Source organism: Zea mays, chromosome 1, assembly GCF_902167145.1.
Source record: "Zea mays cultivar B73 chromosome 1, Zm-B73-REFERENCE-NAM-5.0, whole genome shotgun sequence".
Taxonomy (NCBI): Eukaryota; Viridiplantae; Streptophyta; class Magnoliopsida; order Poales; family Poaceae; genus Zea; species Zea mays.
The window spans coordinates 269691379-269708528 of NC_050096.1; the positions used below are offsets into that span (position 1 = coordinate 269691379).

At 46.4% G+C, this 17150-nt stretch overlaps 2 protein-coding genes across 4 annotated transcripts; one reads left to right on the plus strand and one right to left on the minus strand.

The window, feature by feature from the left end:
• Nucleotides 1–5905: 5905 nt before the first annotated feature.
• LOC542332 (permease 1) lies at nucleotides 5906–9780 on the plus strand. 2 transcript variants are annotated; one of them, XM_008650444.4, is made up of 14 exons: nucleotides 5906–6170; nucleotides 6318–6415; nucleotides 6516–6692; nucleotides 6806–6906; nucleotides 7025–7100; nucleotides 7195–7254; nucleotides 7340–7524; nucleotides 7614–7710; nucleotides 7959–8045; nucleotides 8359–8417; nucleotides 8524–8615; nucleotides 8795–8909; nucleotides 9032–9192; nucleotides 9277–9774. In XM_008650444.4, exons 1-14 carry the CDS (start codon nucleotides 6077–6079, stop codon nucleotides 9372–9374), a joined length of 1500 nt encoding a protein of 499 aa, XP_008648666.1. In that variant the 5' UTR covers nucleotides 5906–6076; the 3' UTR covers nucleotides 9375–9774. The 2 variants fall into 2 exon arrangements, with proteins under 2 accessions (XP_008648666.1, NP_001105384.2); NM_001111914.2 differs by having other exon boundaries at nucleotides 5955–6170; nucleotides 8832–8909; nucleotides 9277–9780.
• Nucleotides 9677–11068, minus strand: LOC100275787 (uncharacterized). 2 transcript variants are annotated; one of them, NM_001351723.1, is made up of 2 exons: nucleotides 9844–11068; nucleotides 9677–9702 (listed from the first exon to the last, which is right to left on the minus strand). In NM_001351723.1, exon 1 carries the CDS (start codon nucleotides 11017–11019, stop codon nucleotides 9865–9867), a length of 1155 nt encoding a protein of 384 aa, NP_001338652.1. In that variant the 5' UTR covers nucleotides 11020–11068; the 3' UTR covers nucleotides 9677–9702; nucleotides 9844–9864. The 2 variants fall into 2 exon arrangements, with proteins under 2 accessions (NP_001338652.1, NP_001143258.1); NM_001149786.2 differs by lacking the exon at nucleotides 9677–9702 and having other exon boundaries at nucleotides 9736–11068.
• Nucleotides 11069–17150: the final 6082 nt, after the last annotated feature.

The following is a 17150-nucleotide window of genomic DNA, read 5'->3' on the forward strand; positions in this document are numbered from 1 at the left end:
CACTGCCGCTCCTGACACGGGCCCAACACTGACCAGCCCAGCACCAGCCCATGAAGGGATGGTCGGACGGACGAGATGAATGCCCGAAGAAAGAAAGTCCAAGCCCAATGTCATGTTAATTCTTTCTAACAAAAATGAACGCGAGATTCAAACAGTTTACAGAATCGATACTCAGTTCCAGCTTTTCCTGAATATAATATAGTTGATCCATAACTCTAGCTCCCACTAAACCCACGGAATTTCAACCCATGTCACCGTGGCACACTATCACTGGCTAGCTAGTAGGTACTCCCTCCAGTGCAGTAAAGTTAGTCGTTTAGGACATGATTGTGCATACCAAGGAGTGATTAATTATCATAAAGTTTTCCCTGTTTGCCCCTATTAAATAGGGATATGGGTGCATTAACGTCACTAAAACAATCAGGCTTGATTGGTTGCTGCAGCAGCTTTAAGGCATTCTAGACTGGAGTTCTCAAGTTCGATTCCTCTTAAATGCATCTTTTTTTTGTGCAATTACTAGGGGCAACAACGTCCAAATCCCAGACCCACGCGCGCTATGACTTCTTTTTGTGCACGCTCGGTCACGCGCAGGATGACTTCTTTTACTGTACCGGAGGGAGTACATTCTAAAGCTCGGGCTCGTTTGTGAGAGCTCCGCTCTATGATTCTATAACTCCAAGAGCTGATTCTTCCCTAGAGTGATTCTAATTACTATCTTCGTTCATAAATATATGACATCGTTGACTATTTTTGAAAACTTTGACGATCCGTCTTATTCAAAATATTTATTAAAAATGTAAAATTTTAAGTTAAGCACAAACTACCTTAAGTGATAAAACAAATTACAAAAAATAAATGATAGCTCATTATTTTTTAAATAATATGAGTGATCAAAGTTTTTTAAAAAAGTCAACGGTATCATATATTTAAGAGTGGATGGAGTAATTCTCTAGGAAAAGTCAGTTTATTTGATGAAAACTGTTTAACAAATAGTCTGTAAAATGATTTATGAGGGGTAAAGAGTGGGGTGGGGAGCATGTTGGGAACAACGCTCCCACCTTTTAGTACAAAACAAAGAGTAGATTCAATATGCTCCCACGGTGGAGGAGTTTAGTTTTTTTTTATTTAACTGCGTGGAAGTAATTCACGCCGAAAGTAGAGCGGTGGGAGACCCCGTTCCACGTGCCAAGTGCCAGGTAGAAACACCATTTCCAGGAACCAAGCAGGTTAGATGGATGGCAACGGCATTGACATGGCCGGATCTTCCTAATCATGGACGCACGCATCAGACAAGTTAAACTGTCAGCATCAGTAAAGTGGTACCCATGTCTCCGTCAGCTTCTGGCGCCCTGGCAGCTCGAAACCACATTCCCTGGTCGCTACAACTTCAGAGCTACCAATAACCAACCTATTAGCCCTTTCCAAAAAAAAAAACAACCTAAAAGCGACGTCGTTCGATCAGCAGCTCACTCGAATGCAAAGTGAAATACTGGGAATGACGATGTGCTCGTGACAGGGAATCACATCTTTTAGCTGAAAAGCTACTGTATGGGGGAAGTCAAGATATGTGGCAATTTATGGTTTTTTTTATAGATTGTATGTCCTGAGTGTAAGAGGACTTGTATTGTATGCCTCTAAGGCTGATGATTGTTGCTTGTTTACTGAACACGAGTAGGTGACAACAGTAACAATATTTTTTAAGCTTTCAAAAAAAGTGGTTTTGTAATTTTTAGTGAAGCGCATAATTTATTTTCCTTTAAACATGCAGGTTTCAAACGATACGTTAGGATTTCCATAAATCACGACAGCAGCAAAAGGTGCTCACGTATTAGGACTTACTCATTTTGATCTCTTATTTTAAACTCTACTATATAAACACTCCAACATACATTGTAAAACAATGTTTGACATATAATCTGCTTACTATAATCTTAGAGCATAACAACATTAAGCTAACAGAAATAACCTCATGTCCTTGGGAGCTATAATTTTTTTTATATGAACTCTACAAAATTAGTCAGCATGCATGATTGGCTGGCTTGTTGGGTGAAAATGGATAGAATAAATATAATCACTTCTTTATTTAACCCACTCGAGTGTGTATTCACAATCATCTTGATCGTTTTTATTTTTACCGTTTTCTGGCTTACAGCGACCCCGCCAGCCACCTGCTGTTCCGTGTCAACCCCATGCGCATGGTTCCATTGGAGCTTAGCTCGCCAACCGCATCTAACAAAACAAAAAGAAAAGAGTATTATCATGCATGATGCTAGCCGCAGGGAAGCTCATGGCATCCGGCCGCTCGCCTCTCTTGTTTTTCCTACCTAAAAGCCCCGTCAGCGCAGCTACCGAACTCACAGTCTCAGCTTTATCATGCCAAACTAATCCAGCCCCCCCATGGGACCAGACCAGAGCAACTTCTTCTCGGCTAACTATACTAGCATATAAAGCTGTTCGATCTGATAAGATGTGTCGCCGCGCAAAAGCAACAGGAATCTGATATATCCATTAACAGAGTTTATCATGTTTGACTTCAACAGTAAGTTTATTTAGACACTGTTTAATTTAAATGCTCTGGAGCTAATAATTAGCTGCTCTATCGGTTTCAATTTATAAGTCGTTTGACTTTTTCACACTAAGTTTTATCGGCTCTTCTTTTTCAAAAAAAAATCACAATAATTATTATTTTTTACTATGATATCATTTAGCATATAATATACTATTATATTTTAAGTACAGCTTTGAATTTTTTATTGTTCGCAGAAAAAGTTGAATAAATTGAATAAAAAGAGTTAGATCAAACTTAGTATAAAAAAGTCAGACGAATTATAAATTAGGACGAAGACAGTGCTAAAATTAGCTAAAAACATCCACCAACACAAATAATAGTTTAGCTATTAACTACTTTTAGTGAGAGACATCCAAACACCTCAAACTAATAATCCATCTAACTTTAACTACACCATCAACTATACATTAGTTATTAGTTAGTTCAATCTAGCTAAAATTAGCTAATAGTTAGTTAGCTATTTGTTAGTCAACTAATTTTTCTAGCAACTTTTAGCCACTTATTTGCCAGCTGACTATTAACTTTAGTACATTCAAACAGGATCTTAATCATGTGCTAATAGATTACACGTTGACTGAAAGACTTGGGAAACGTAGAAACACAGGGAAGGCCCCCCTTCTAAAAAAAGCAATGAAAAAAAATTAAATACTCTATAAATATTTTAATTGTATAGCAATGAAACAATTCATATTTTTATCACATTTATAAGGTACCATCCATATTGTCGGGCCCCTTAACCTTCTAGTTCCATCACTGATCGTTCCTGATCGTCACCACGTGCATGAATGCCTTCTAGTTCCATCACTGATCGTTCCTGATCGTCACCACGTGCATGAATGCTCACAGTCATATGCACTATGTTCCACAACCATCCACCTCCGGCCCTCCCTCTCCAGAGTCCACACACAAGCTTAGGGTCCAAATTGAGGTTCATGATAGAGAAAAAAAATCACTGGAACCCTAAACATGTGTTCATTCAGAGACAAAATTGGATATGATGGCTTTATATATCCCAAAAATTTAGAATGTGATCATCACATCTCCTATTTGGTTGAGGAGATAGAGCCCTCCTCATTATTTGGTAAAGGGCTTTGGATGATGTGAAAGGTCAGGCCGTTAGTCAACGTGAGTGTTGGACTCCACATATCATTTATGAGTCCCACATGTCAATCACACATGCATAACTTCATCATCCTCATTTAGATCCACAGACGAATAATGCTCATCTTGCCTGTTTCGGCTGCCACCAAAGCCGCCTCGACCTATGTGAGCTATGTTGTCCTGCTAGAGCCACACCTGTCGCACCACCTCGCTAGAGCCGCCTCGGCATGGACGCTCCATCCTACAAAAGTCATACAATGTCACTCCATGCCCATGCCTCACCTCACAATGGAAGAGAGTGGCAATGTGACGCAATCAAAGATGGATGCCTCCACCACTCTAGTTTTTTAGGCCTAGAATTCATCTCCTATTGTTCTAGGGATGGATCCATCCCTTCTGCCATAAATCAAACACTAGCTAAAATAGGATTATCACATGATTCACATCTCACTTGATATCTCTAATCAAACACTTGCTGACTCACTGCCTTTAATCTTTGTGGTGTGCCCCACTGTCACCACCGTTGATGTTAGGTGTGACCGCATTGTTTCTTTTTTCTATTGTTTCTTCTTTTGCCAAAACTGTTTATCCATGTCATTATACGGCGGTAACGTGTGGTAACGCTTGTTAGGTGTGGTTGCTTCTTTTTTTGTTGTTGTTGTTTTCTTCTCTGCCAAAACTGTTTCTCCGTTACTGCAATGCTTTATTTTATTTGAAAGGGAAACAAAAGTTGTAGCGTGAATAAAATTTTATTAAAATATCAAAAAGAAACAAGTGTTAGCTAGTTTCTATTGCTTTTATTTTGTTTTATTTACAAAAGCAAGGGGTCTCTCCACTCCTAACCCTTGTGGTGATTCCTTCAACCGACGATGTTTTCCTTTTGTTATTTTTAATTACCTTTTAGCAAAATCTGCTCTATTTTCTTTTCACTAAGATCTTACCAGTGCACGAATGGATATTATATAGGACATTTATGGATGCAACCTATGTTTCTTTCTAGCTCTAGGCCTTTGTCCCAAGTTGAAATCGCTTAGTGTTTTGGCTACACTGTTTATGGATCTAGTGACACTGTTTTTTTACGAGGATCTATCTACCTCACAACTGGGTGTTTTGAACGGTTCAACATTTAAATTTTTCATAGGATGGAGATTGAATAGTCGTTATCATTTTCTTATACCTTAGGGTTCTTGTTGCCTCTCATCTTTTCTACCTCTCGTCACTCATGGCATTTCCATGAAACACCTCCGTCTTGCCCACCTGCCTCGTCTCCTATGGTTCCCCACCACCACCGTGCTAACTCAACTTCGCTAGGGCATCACTGTGACTCCCCATTTCCCTGTCCAACTGTCTTCCTCCATTGCCCCCATCAAGGACATCGCCGCCTCCTCACCCCTATTGCGCCCACACCATGCTGCACCATCGTCGGTATGAACTTCTTTCCTAGATTTTTCTTCTAGACCCTTCAGAATTGGAGAAGGAAGGTCACTTGACCTCAAACCCTAACCAAGCTAATCACATGGCAAGGGCTTGAATCGAGACACCCATAAAATCGAGTGTTGCATTGCCCCAGAAAAATGTGTCATTTAGTATTTCTCTTTTACAACTCTTATATAACACAACAACATCAAACAATAAATAAAATTTGTAGGGATTACATTGTTGATTGCTTAACCTCCCGATCCGTTAGATCATGATCCAACCATAGTTACAATCATGGTTTGTTGAGGGGTTTATAAAACTACACGAGCAAAGGGTTTAATTGTTAAAATATAATATATGATTGGATCATAATCTAACGGAACATGAGACTCGTTTGCACTAAGAGATGCTCCGAGTCGGAGAGGTGATCCATTGCCCGTTAGACAACAGGTGTGGGCCAGGCGGGCAGATTGGACTATGTACGCCAAATGCCAGTTTAAGTCCGCTAAGTATTTTATTTTTTTAGTTAATTACTACTTCCGTTCTTGAATATTTGTCATCGGCTAATTTATTTTTGAACTAAAACCTGACAAATAAAAAAGGAGTACACAAGATGATAAAAGATGAAAGAAGAACAGGTGATCTGAAAAAACAAACTGGTCCCTGATGATTAGGACGTGGTGCGGTGAAACCTGAAAGGATACTACTGATGCTGCACTGCACACAGCACAGCTGCACCCGAAACGCACGCACGCACGCACGCGACAGGCGACAGCGCCAGCAGAGGCCCGGGCTTACATAAAGGGCAGCCACTCCGGCGATTCTTCCCCCGACCGCTTCTTCGCAAACCTCCCCCTCTCCCATCGACTTCCTCCGTCGTCCGTCGCACTGCCACGGATCACCCTCTTCCTTCGTCTTCCTCCACAAAACCTACAGCGCTGGTGCGCCGAGGAGCTAGCTAGCTAGCCCGGCCGGCCGGCCGGCGCCATGCCTCCCGTGAAGGCCGAGGACCTGGTTGTGCACGCCGTCAAGGAGCAGTTCGCCGGCCTCGACTACTGCATCACCAGCCCCCCGCCATGGAGTACGTTATTACAGCTCTGCCTGCCACCATTTGGTTCTGTTCGGTTTGCTTAGATTGCCACCCGCCTACACGCACTGACTGATGACTGACGCCGGTCGATGGTCTCCGTGGGCGCTGAACCGCTTGTCGTTCCGTGCTCTGCTGCAGTCACGACGGTGCTCGTTGGCTTCCAGCACTACCTGGTCATGCTCGGCACCACCGTCCTCATCGCCACCATCATCGTCCCGCTCATGGGCGGCGGCCATGTGAGACTGACCTTCCTTCTTCTTTCATTCCCCTTTATTTCGTCGTTTGCCTGGACCTGGACGGACGGGCACTGATAGATGAGCGCACGGACACATGCAGGCCGAGAAGGCGATCGTGATCCAGACCATCCTGTTCCTCTCCGGGATCAACACGCTGCTGCAGGTCCACTTCGGCACGCGGCTCCCCGCCGTGATGAGCGGCTCCTACACCTACATCTACCCGGCCGTGGCCATCATCCTGAGCCCGCGATACGCGCTCCTCATCGACCCTCTCGAGGTGCGTAGCGCAACTGCACGCTCACGTCTCCGAGGATCGCTTCGGTGCTTCCTCTCTTCTTCTCTCTTCGGTCGCCGCAGCTGATCCACCGTTGGCTGGTGTCGTCTGTCCAGAGATTCGTGTTCACGATGAGGTCGCTCCAGGGCGCGCTCATCATCGCCGGCGTCTTCCAGGCCGTCGTCGGCTTCTTCGGCATATGGAGAGTCTTTATTAGGTTGGTGGTCATTTTGCTTCTGTAGTCACGCTGTCAATCAAACCAAACGTCGTCTCTGTTCCTGCTCCTGTACTAACGCTGTCGCTGTCGCTGCGCCGTGGCGACCCGTGCATTTCAGGTTCCTGAGCCCCCTCGCGGCGGTCCCCTTCGTCACGCTCACGGGCCTGGGACTCTTCTTCTTCGCGTTCCCCGGGGTGAGCTCGCGGCACAGCGCCACGGCAGAGCAGACTCGCCTTCTTTGGACGCCGCAGCTTGCTTGCTAATCACTCTAGTTTCTTGCAACCTCAGGTCACCAAGTGCATCGAAGTGGGTCTCCCCGCCCTTGTCCTCCTGGTGATCTTCGCAGAGGTAACAGCAACCCGTTCCCGGTAGAAGATGACTCCACCGTACGGCTGCATGCAGCAGCAACTGACACCCGCTTCCGCCTTTGCAGTACGCCTCCCACGTGTTCGCTAAGGGGAGCTTCGTGTTCAGCCGGTGCGCCGTGCTGGTGACCGTCGTGATCATCTGGATCTACGCCGAGATCCTGACGGCGGCCGGCGCCTACAACGAGAGGGGCCCTGTGACGCAGTTCAGCTGCCGCGCCGACCGCTCCGGGATCATCCAGGGCTCACCTTGGTATGCTGATTGTTCTGCCTGATTTTCTGCTTTGGGTTACTGTGGTCTGAGAGCTGACGATGGATTGCGTGCTCTGCTGCTCCCAACAGGGTGAGGTTTCCTTATCCGTTCCAGTGGGGATACCCCATTTTCTGCTTCCAGGATTGCTTCGCCATGCTGGCGGCTTCTTTTGCGTCGCTTATTGAGGTACGCGTACGCACGCACTGTGCTCTGCTTGTAAAGACTCGAGTCGAGTGAACATTGACAAGGACACTAAATACTCTGAAGCAATTCAGTAAACAATGGCAACACTCCAAATATGATCCTCCTCACGAAGATACATACAATGGGGATAGCAAGCATTAGCATCTTCAACAATACAATTGCTTGTTCTGAGACCGATTAATAGCAAGTGCCCCTATGCTGATTCTGATGACGATGAACTTCCAATGCAGTCTACCGGCACCTTAATCGCAGTGTCAAGATACTCAGGCGCGACGTTCTGCCCACCCTCCGTCTTCTCACGTGGAATTGGCTGGGAGGTAACCAAATAATCAAAACGTTCAGTTCTTCTAACTGCCCCTTTACAATACAATGATTTTCGCTAGGGGCTGTTCGGGTCTTAAATCTGTAGGATGAAACCTCAAATATTACCGTGCTACATTTCTAATCTGCAACTTATGTCATACTCTTCAGCTTGCTCCCGTACATTAGAAATACAGCTCACAAGTATGACCAACAATAATATATAAATACATTTCTACTCTGTGCACAAACTATGATAACTAGAATGTATTTTAATTCCAAAGATCTAAACCAGGCCTAACTAGAAAGCAACTTCCAAAATATCATCAGGGTATATCTATCATACTGGACGGGATGTGCGGTACACTGACAGGAACAGCGGCTTCAGTGTAATGCACTCTACTTTTAACTCAGTTGATAACCTCATCAGTTAGCAAGCCATTTCAAAGCGAAAGAAAGCTTCGAAGTAACCTGCTCTCTTTGTTGCTTTCAAAGTGAGAATGCAGGTCTACTGGCAGTGACGCGAGTTGGAAGCCGGCGAGTCATTAAGATCTCAGCCTTGTTCATGATTTTCTTCTCCTTGTTTGGTAGGCTTCCTCATTTTTCTTTACTATATATATATATATATATATATATATATATATATATATATATATATATATATATATATATATATATATATATATATATATATATATATATATATCAGGAGTATCTAGCATTTCATGTGTGTTTTTTAGATAATGATTCAGCATTCCATGGTTAGTAATTGCACCTGACTGGTACGAACTGCAACTCAACAGCCAAATTTGGGGCGGTTCTTGCATCCATTCCATTGCCTATTTTCGCTGCACTGTACTGCGTCCTCTTCGCTTATTCAGGTCAGCCTTACTGTCAGCATTCACGGTAGTTTTTACCCATCAATCATCAGAGATATGGATTCTGGTGTTTCCATTCCATACCATCTTTTGTTGATCTGAACTTGCTTCTCTGCCTGAAACAGCTGGTGCAGGCTTCAGCTTACTCCAGTACTGCAACCTCAACTCCTTGAGGACAAAGTTCATACTCAGCATCTCGTTGTTCCTGGGGCTGTCCATCCCACAGTACTTCCGGGTCTACGAGATGTTCTTCGGCTTCGGACCAGTTCACACCCATTCAGTAGCGGTACGCGAGCTAGATGCAGTAGACGAAATAAATTCCATTAAGCTCTCACATCCTCACCTCTCTTCCTCCTACTTGCCGTTGCAGTTCAACGTGATGGTCAATGTCATCTTCTCATCGCCGGCGACGGTGGCCGCCATACTGGCCTACCTTCTGGACTGCACCCACCTGTACTGGGAGGCTAGTGTGAAGAAGGACAGGGGCTGGTTCTGGTGGGAGAAGTTCAAGTCCTACAAGTATGATGGCAGGAGCGAGGAGTTCTACCGTCTTCCTTATGGCTTGAGCAGGTACTTCCCCTCGCTCTAGGACGCCGGGAGGAAGACGACGGACCCAAGTTCTATGTAGCTGCTCGAGCGTAGAAGCTGAACATCAGTTGAAGGCAACAGAACCATATGTTATTTTCATATATCAAGCAGTTGGGAGGGAGCTTGATGTTTTGATTTACCTTGTAAAACATTTTGGATGATAAACTTTTGCAATTACTGGGAGAGTAGGATCAACCAGGGGAGAATTCTGCAACAATTCAGTCACCGTTTTTGCTTCAGATTCGAAACAGAACACAGATGCCTTCACAGGCTTCGATTATTTTCCCACATCATCCATGCACAAGTCAAGCGTGAGTTCGCTAAAGCAAAAGCATAGTCAAGTTACTACCCGAGTGGAGTGGCAATCCGATTATTTGTCCTCGCCGCTGGAGGATGGTCCAGCCACCGCTGCCTTGGGCACCCACACAAGCCCGTGCGGCTGTGCAGCCCTAATGCCGCGGGGGCGCCAGGGTTGAGCCGACCTCCTCGCAATCCGTGGATTCGGCCCGGTCACGGCCTGGACCTCCACCACCGGTTGCCGGCGCTGCCCTTCGACTAGGCCCTCTGGCTTCGCCTCCATGGTCTTGCGGAGCATGCCACCGCTCTTCGATTTGCTCCTGCCATCGGCGGGCGAGGTGGAAGGGTTCAGAGCCGGGGCCGGGGCCGGGGACGGGGCCGGAGCCTTCCCATCAGGAGAATCGCTGCCTGTCCCGGCGTCTGCGAGCCTGGGCGCTGCAGGTTTCGGTTTCCCCGCGTTGCCCGACTTGACGCCTCGCGGCAGCGACGGACCGGCCGTCTTCACCTTCACCGGACCATCGCCCCGGCTCGTCTCTGCGCTCCGGTTACCCGCGCCTTTCCCCTTCCTCCCCTTGCAGGTCAGGTGGCCCGGGGATGATGCCACGGCCGCCTTGGCCGGATCGAGTGGCGCAACCGAGGCCTTCCCCATCGCCTTGAGTTCGCTCTTGATGTCCACCTTGCCGCCGTTCGATGTTGGAGGAGCTGCCTCGGCCAGATTACCTGGCTCGCCCTTCTTATTCCCCTTCCTCTTCCCCTTCCGCGGGTACTTGCGTCCGCCACGGGGATGGGGTGCACTGTCCGCGACATCGTCCAGCCCCTTCTTGCCACGGCTACCTCCTACCATCCATTCCCTCTTCCCTGCCGCAACTTCCCCGCACGTCGGCGGCGCTCGATGCACCACGGCCACCCACCGGTGGCCCTGCCCCCCATGCTGCCTATCCTTGGCCCCACAGAAGGCCTCGCGCGAGACCGATCGTCCCTTAGTCTCTGCCTTCAGCGCCGCCTCCCGCTTAACCGCGGCGGCCATGGCCTCCTCCTCCGCCCTTAGCGCCGCCTCCCGCTTAACCGCGGCGGCCATGGCTGCGGCGGCCTCCTCCTCCCGCTGCCGCTTCTCCTCCTCCTCCTCCTTCTCTTTGAGGCGAAGCTCAAGGAGCTGCTGGAGGCTGACGTAGTTGGGAGGGATGGAAGGCGGCTCCCGCCTCGACTTGGCGATCGGCGCCGCCTTCATCGCTTCTCCCCTCTCGGTGATGGGCCTTGGACAGGAAGGAAAAAGAGTATTGACGGAATCGGGACTCTGTACAATCCTCTTATGTATATCTCCACTAGTTTCCATGATACACGGTTGTGCGCCCTCCAAGTTAATTGGCTGGCTTCTCTCCGCAACTGATCTTCGCCACTATTATGAAGGAGACGCCAACGCCAGATCAGAGGCCCGTTTGGTGACTAATTGTGTCACGTTTTACCTAAGTTTAGTCATCCAAACTGAAGAAACTAAATTTAGACAGAAAAGTTAGCCAAAATATGACAATTTAGATAGGGAACCAAACATGCCCTCGAAACTATTATACTCACACCCTCTGTAACTTTTGTAGAGCCATAATAAAAGTATGTTTTATCCCTCCTTTGGTCACACCTCAGAGTCTGGCAACCCTAACTCAATTCTTTCCATTTACTACGGCACCGTCAATGTTCTTCTTTCGTTCCTCCGATGGCCACTTCGAGAGGGAAGAAACATTTTATGGTGAATGTTGATGTTGAGGTCGACATTGAGGCCAAGTGTGGCCGCCACCTTCAGTCGACTGTCCATGTCAATCGTCGCCAAGCTGTCAGCATGTACCGACGGCAGCGGTAAGGACGTCACCTGCACGGCCACATCAGTTGGTCGACGACGCTCGTCGACGTGCTATATTCAGCAGCAACCCCAATCCTCCACCACACCTCTCGTCTTCAAGTAGTGCTACACCCAGCAGCAGCCCCAATCTATCTCCAAGCAGTGCTCGACACCTCCTTCAGTGTCGGTAATGTTTCCCATTCACCTAATTTAGGTTTATGGTTTGTAAATTAGTGCAGTACTATGTTCAACCAACACGGTCATATCTTTGCCTTACCTAATTGGTTATGTTTGGTATTGTTTGTGGTTTCACAGTTATCCCGACTTGAAACGGTCCGTAGTGACCTCGCCCACGCCATTGCAAAGATGCAGGTAACTGGGAAGGAATTGGCCGGAGACGAGATTATGGATTCGCCAGATACGACCAAAGAGGTATCGGTGAACTTCACAATGTGGCGCATGCATGAGCATAGTGTTTAGAAGATCTCCAAGCTGGTCCAGTGGTCCCTCTCCACCATTGTCTGAGTATTTCTATAACCAAGGTTCTGAAGATGAAGATATGGGTGGTCGGGAATGGGCACTGGATGAGGTCAATTACGAAGAGATTCGGAATCAGGAAGTAGTAGTATGGAGAATGTGTTATCATTTTGTTTGTCATGAACTTGTGTAAACCTAGGGTACATACGTAGATTAGTACTGAAAGTCGCCTAGAGGGGGGGTGAATAGGGCGAAACTGAAATTTACAAATATAAACACAACTACAAGCCGGGTTAGCGTTAGAAATATAAACGAGTCCGCGAGAGAGGGCGCAAAACAAATCGCAAGCGAATAATGAAGTGTGTGACACGCGGATTTGTTTTACCGAGGTTCGGTTCTTTCAAACCTACTCCCCGTTGAGGAGGCCACAAAGGCCGGGTCTCTTTCAACCCTTCCCTCTCTCAAACGGTCCCTCGGACCGAGTGAGCTTCTCTTCTCAAATCACTTGGGAATCAAACTTCCCGCAAGGGCCACCACACAATTGGTGCCTCTTGCCTCAATTACAAGTGAGTGTTTGATCACAAGAAAGAGTGAGAAAGAAAAGAAGCAATCCAAGCGCAAGAGCTCAAATGAACACGGCAAATCACTCTCACTAGTCGCTAGGGCTTTGTGTGGAATTGGAGAGGATTTGATCTCTTTGGTGTGTCTAGAATTGAATGCTAGAGCTCTTGTAATAGTTGGGAAGTGGAAAACTTGGATGCAATGAATGGTGGGGTGGTTGGGGTATTTATAGCCCCAACCACCAAACTTGACCGTTGGCTGGAGGCGTCTGCTCGATGGCGCACCGGACAGTCCGGTGCACACCGGACAGTCCGGTGCCCCTGCCACGTCATCACTGCCGTTGGATTCTGACCGTTGGAGCTTCTGACTTGTGGGCCCGCCTGGGTGTCCGGTGCACACCGGACAGGTACTGTTTGCTGTCCGGTGTGCCAGCATGGGCGATTCTGACTTCTGCGCGCGCAGAGGGCGCATTAAATGCGCGGCAGAGAGCCGTTGGCGCGGAGATGACCGTTGCTCCGGAGGCGCACCGGACAGTCCGGTGCACACCGGACAGTCCGGTGAATTACAGTGGACTAGCCGTTGGCGTTTCCCGAAGCTGGCGAGTTCCTGAGGCCGACCTCCCTTGGCGCACCGGACACTGTCCGGTGTACACCGGACAGTCCGGTGAATTATAGCCGAGTCGCCCTGGAAATTCCCGAAGGTAGCGAGTTTGAGTCTGAGTCCCCTGGTGCACCGGACAGGAACTGTTCACTGTCCGGTGGCACACCGGACAGTCCGGTGCGCCAGACCAGGGGTGCCTTCGGTTGCCCCTTTGCTCCTTTATTGAATCCAAAACTTGGTCTTTTCATTGGCTGAGGGTGAACCTTTTACACCTGTATAATCTACACACTTGGGCAAACTAGTTAGTCCAATTATTTGTGTTGGGCAATTCAACCACCAAAATTATTTAGGAACTAGGTGTAAGCCTAATTCCCTTTCAATCTCCCCCTTTTTGGTGATTGATGCCAACACAAACCAAAGCAAACAGAGATGTGCATAATTGAACTAGTTTGCATAATGTAAGTGTAAAGGTTGCTTGGAATTGAGCCAATCTAACTACTTACAAGATATGCATGGATTGTTTTCTTTCTTATATAACATTTTGGACCACGTTTGCACCACATGTTTTGTTTTTGCAAATTCTTTTTGTAAATCTATTTCAAAGATCTTTTGCAAATAGTTAAAGGTAAATGAATAAGAATTTGCAAAGCATTTTCAAGATTTAAAATTTTCTCCCCCTGTTTCAAATGCTTTTCCTTTGACTAAACAAAACACTCCCTCTCCTCTTAGTGTTCAAGAGGGTTTTAAGATATCAAGTTTTGAAATATCCTTTTTGAACACAATAGGAAAACCAATTGATAAATATTCAACACTAAGTTTTGAAATCGGTGGTGGTGCGGTCCTTTTGCTTTGGGCACATTTCTCCCCCTTTTTGGCATGAATCGCAAAAAAACGGAATCATTAGAGCCCTTTGGTACTATTGTCCCCTTTGGTCATAAGTAAATGAGTTAAGATTATACCAAAGACGAAGTCCTTTTGCTTTGAATTCTCATTTCTCCCCAAGGAATAGAGAGATGCTTGGAGTGATGGCGAAGTATGAGTTACGGAGTGGAAGCCTTTGTCTTTGCCGAAGACTCCAATTCCCTTTCAATATACCTATGACTTGGTTTGAAATAGACTTGAAAACGCATTAGTCATAGTATATAAAAGAGATATAATCAAAGGTATTCAAATGAGCTATGTGTGCAAGCTAGCAAAAGAAATTTCTAGAATCAAGAATATTGAGCTCATGCCTGAGCCTGGTAAAAGATTGTTCATCAAGAGGCTTGGTAAAGATATCGGCTAATTGATCTTTAGTGTTAATGTAAGAAATCTCGATATCTCCCTTTTGTTGGTGATCCCTAAGAAAATGATACCGAATGGCTATGTGCTTAGTGCGGCTATGCTCGACGGGGTTGTCGGCCATTTTGATTGCACTCTCATTATCACATAGTAAAGGAACTTTGGTTAATTTGTAACCGTAGTCCCGCAGGGTTTGCCTCATCCAAAGCAATTGCGCGCAACAATGGCCTGCGGCAATGTATTCGGCTTCGGCGGTGGAAAGAGCGACCGAATTTTGCTTCTTTGAAGCCCAAGACACCAAGGATCTTCCCAAGAACTGGCAAGTCCCCGATGTGCTCTTCCTATTAATCTTACACCCTGCCCAATCGGCATCCGAATAACCAATCAAATCAAAAGTGGATCCCCGAGGGTACCAAAGCCCAAACTTAGGAGTATAAGCTAAATATCTCAAGATTCGCTTTACGGCCGTAAGGTGGGATTCCTTAGGGTCGGATTGGAATCTTGCACACATGCAAACGGAAAGCATAATGTCCGGTCGAGATGCACATAAATAAAGCAATGAACCAATCATCGACCGGTATACCTTTTGATCCACGGACTTACCTCCCGTGTCGAGGTCGAGATGCCCATTGGTTCCCATGGGAGTCTTGATGGGCTTGGCATCCTTCATTCCAAACTTGGTTAGAATGTCTTGAGTGTACTTCGTTTGGCAAATGAAGGTGCCCTCTTGGAGTTGCTTGACTTGGAATCCTAGAAAATACTTCAACTCCCCCATCATCGACATCTCGAATTTCTGTGTCATGATCCTACTAAACTCTTCACATGTAGACTCGTTAGTAGACCCAAATATAATATCATCAACATAAATTTGGCATACAAACAAGTCATTTTCAAGAGTTTTAGTAAAGAGTGTAGGATCGGCCTTGCCGACTTTGAAGCCATTAGAAATAAGGAAATCTCTTAGGCATTCATACCATGCTCTTGGGGCTTGCTTGAGCCCATAAAGCGCCTTAGAGAGCCTATAGACATGGTTAGGGTACTCACTGTCTTCAAAGCCGGGAGGTTGCTCAACATAGACCTCTTCCTTGATTGGTCCGTTGAGGAAGGCACTTTTCACGTCCATTTGATAGAGCTTAAAGCCATGGTAAGTAGCATAGGCCAATAATATGCGAATTGACTCAAGCCTAGCTACGGGTGCATAGGTTTCACCGAAATCCAGACCTTCGACTTGTGAATATCCTTTGGCCACGAGTCGAGCTTTGTTTCTTGTCACCACACCATGCTCATCTTGCTTGTTGCGGAAGACCCATTTGGTTCCTACAACATTTTGGTTAGGACGTGGAACTAAATGCCATACCTCGTTCCTCGTGAAATTGTTGAGCTCTTCTTGCATCGCCACCACCCAATCCGAATCTTGGAGAGCTTCCTCTACCCTGTGTGGCTCAATAGAGGAAACAAAAGAGTAATGTTCACAAAAATGAGCAACCCGAGATCTAGTAGTTACCCCCTTATGAATGTCGCCGAGGATAGTGTCGACGGGGTGATCTCGTTGGATTGCTTGGTGGACTCTTGGGTGTGGCGGTCTTGGTTCTTCCTCATCCTCCTTTTCTTGATCATTTGCATCTCCCCCTTGATCATTGCCATCATCTTGAGGTGGCTCATCTTCTTGATTTTGCCCTTCATCAACTTGAGCTTCATCCTCATTTTGAGTTGGTGGAGATGCTTGCATGGAGGAGGACGGTTGATCTTGTGCACTTGGAGGCTCTTCGGATTCCCTAGGACACACATCCCCAATGGACATGTTCCTTAGCGCGATGCATGGAGCCTCTTCATTACCTATTTCATCAAGATCAACTTGCTCTACTTGAGAGCCGTTAGTTTCATCAAACACAACGTCACATGAGACTTCAACTAGTCCAGTGGACTTGTTAAAGACCCTATATGCCCTTGTGTTTGAGTCATAACCAAGTAAAAAGCCTTCTACAGTTTTAGGAGCAAATTTAGATTTTCTACCTCTTTTAACAAGAATAAAGCATTTGCTACCAAAAACTCTAAAGTATGAAATGTTGGGCTTTTTACTGGTTAGCAGTTCATAGGATGTCTTCTTGAGGATTCAGTGAAGATATAACCGGTTGATGGCGTAGCAGGCGGTGTTGACCGCTTCGGCCCAAAACCGGTCCGGTGTCTTGTACTCATCAAGCATGGTTCTTGCCATGTCCAAAAGAGTTCGATTCTTCCTCTCCACTACACCATTTTGTTGTGGCGTGTAGGGAGAAGAGAACTCATGCTTGATGCCCTCCTCCTCAAGGAAGCCTTCAATTTGTGAGTTCTTGAACTCCGTCCCGTTGTCGCTTCTTATTTTCTTGATCCTTAAGCCGAACTCATTTTGAGCCCGTCTCAAGAATCCCTTTAAGGTCTCTTGGGTTTGAGATTTTTCCTGTAAAAAGAATACCCAAGTGAAGCGAGAATAATCATCCACTATTACAAGACAATACTTACTCCCGCCGATGCTTATGTAAGCAATCGGGCCGAAAAGATCCATGTGGAGTAGCTCAAGCGGCCTGTCGGTCGTCATGATGTTCTTGTGTGGATGATGGACTCCAACTTGC

Coding starts and splice junctions, on each gene's coding strand:
- LOC542332 (NM_001111914.2), top strand. CDS start 6,077: ATGCCTCCCGTGAAGGCCGAGGACCTGGTTGTGCACGCCGTCAAGGAG. Junction 7,525..7,613: donor ATCATCCAGGGCTCACCTTG/GTATGCTGATTG, acceptor TGCTCCCAACAG/GGTGAGGTTTCCTTATCCGT. Junction 7,711..7,958: donor CTTTTGCGTCGCTTATTGAG/GTACGCGTACGC, acceptor CTTCCAATGCAG/TCTACCGGCACCTTAATCGC.
- LOC100275787 (NM_001351723.1), bottom strand. CDS start 11,019: ATGAAGGCGGCGCCGATCGCCAAGTCGAGGCGGGAGCCGCCTTCCATC.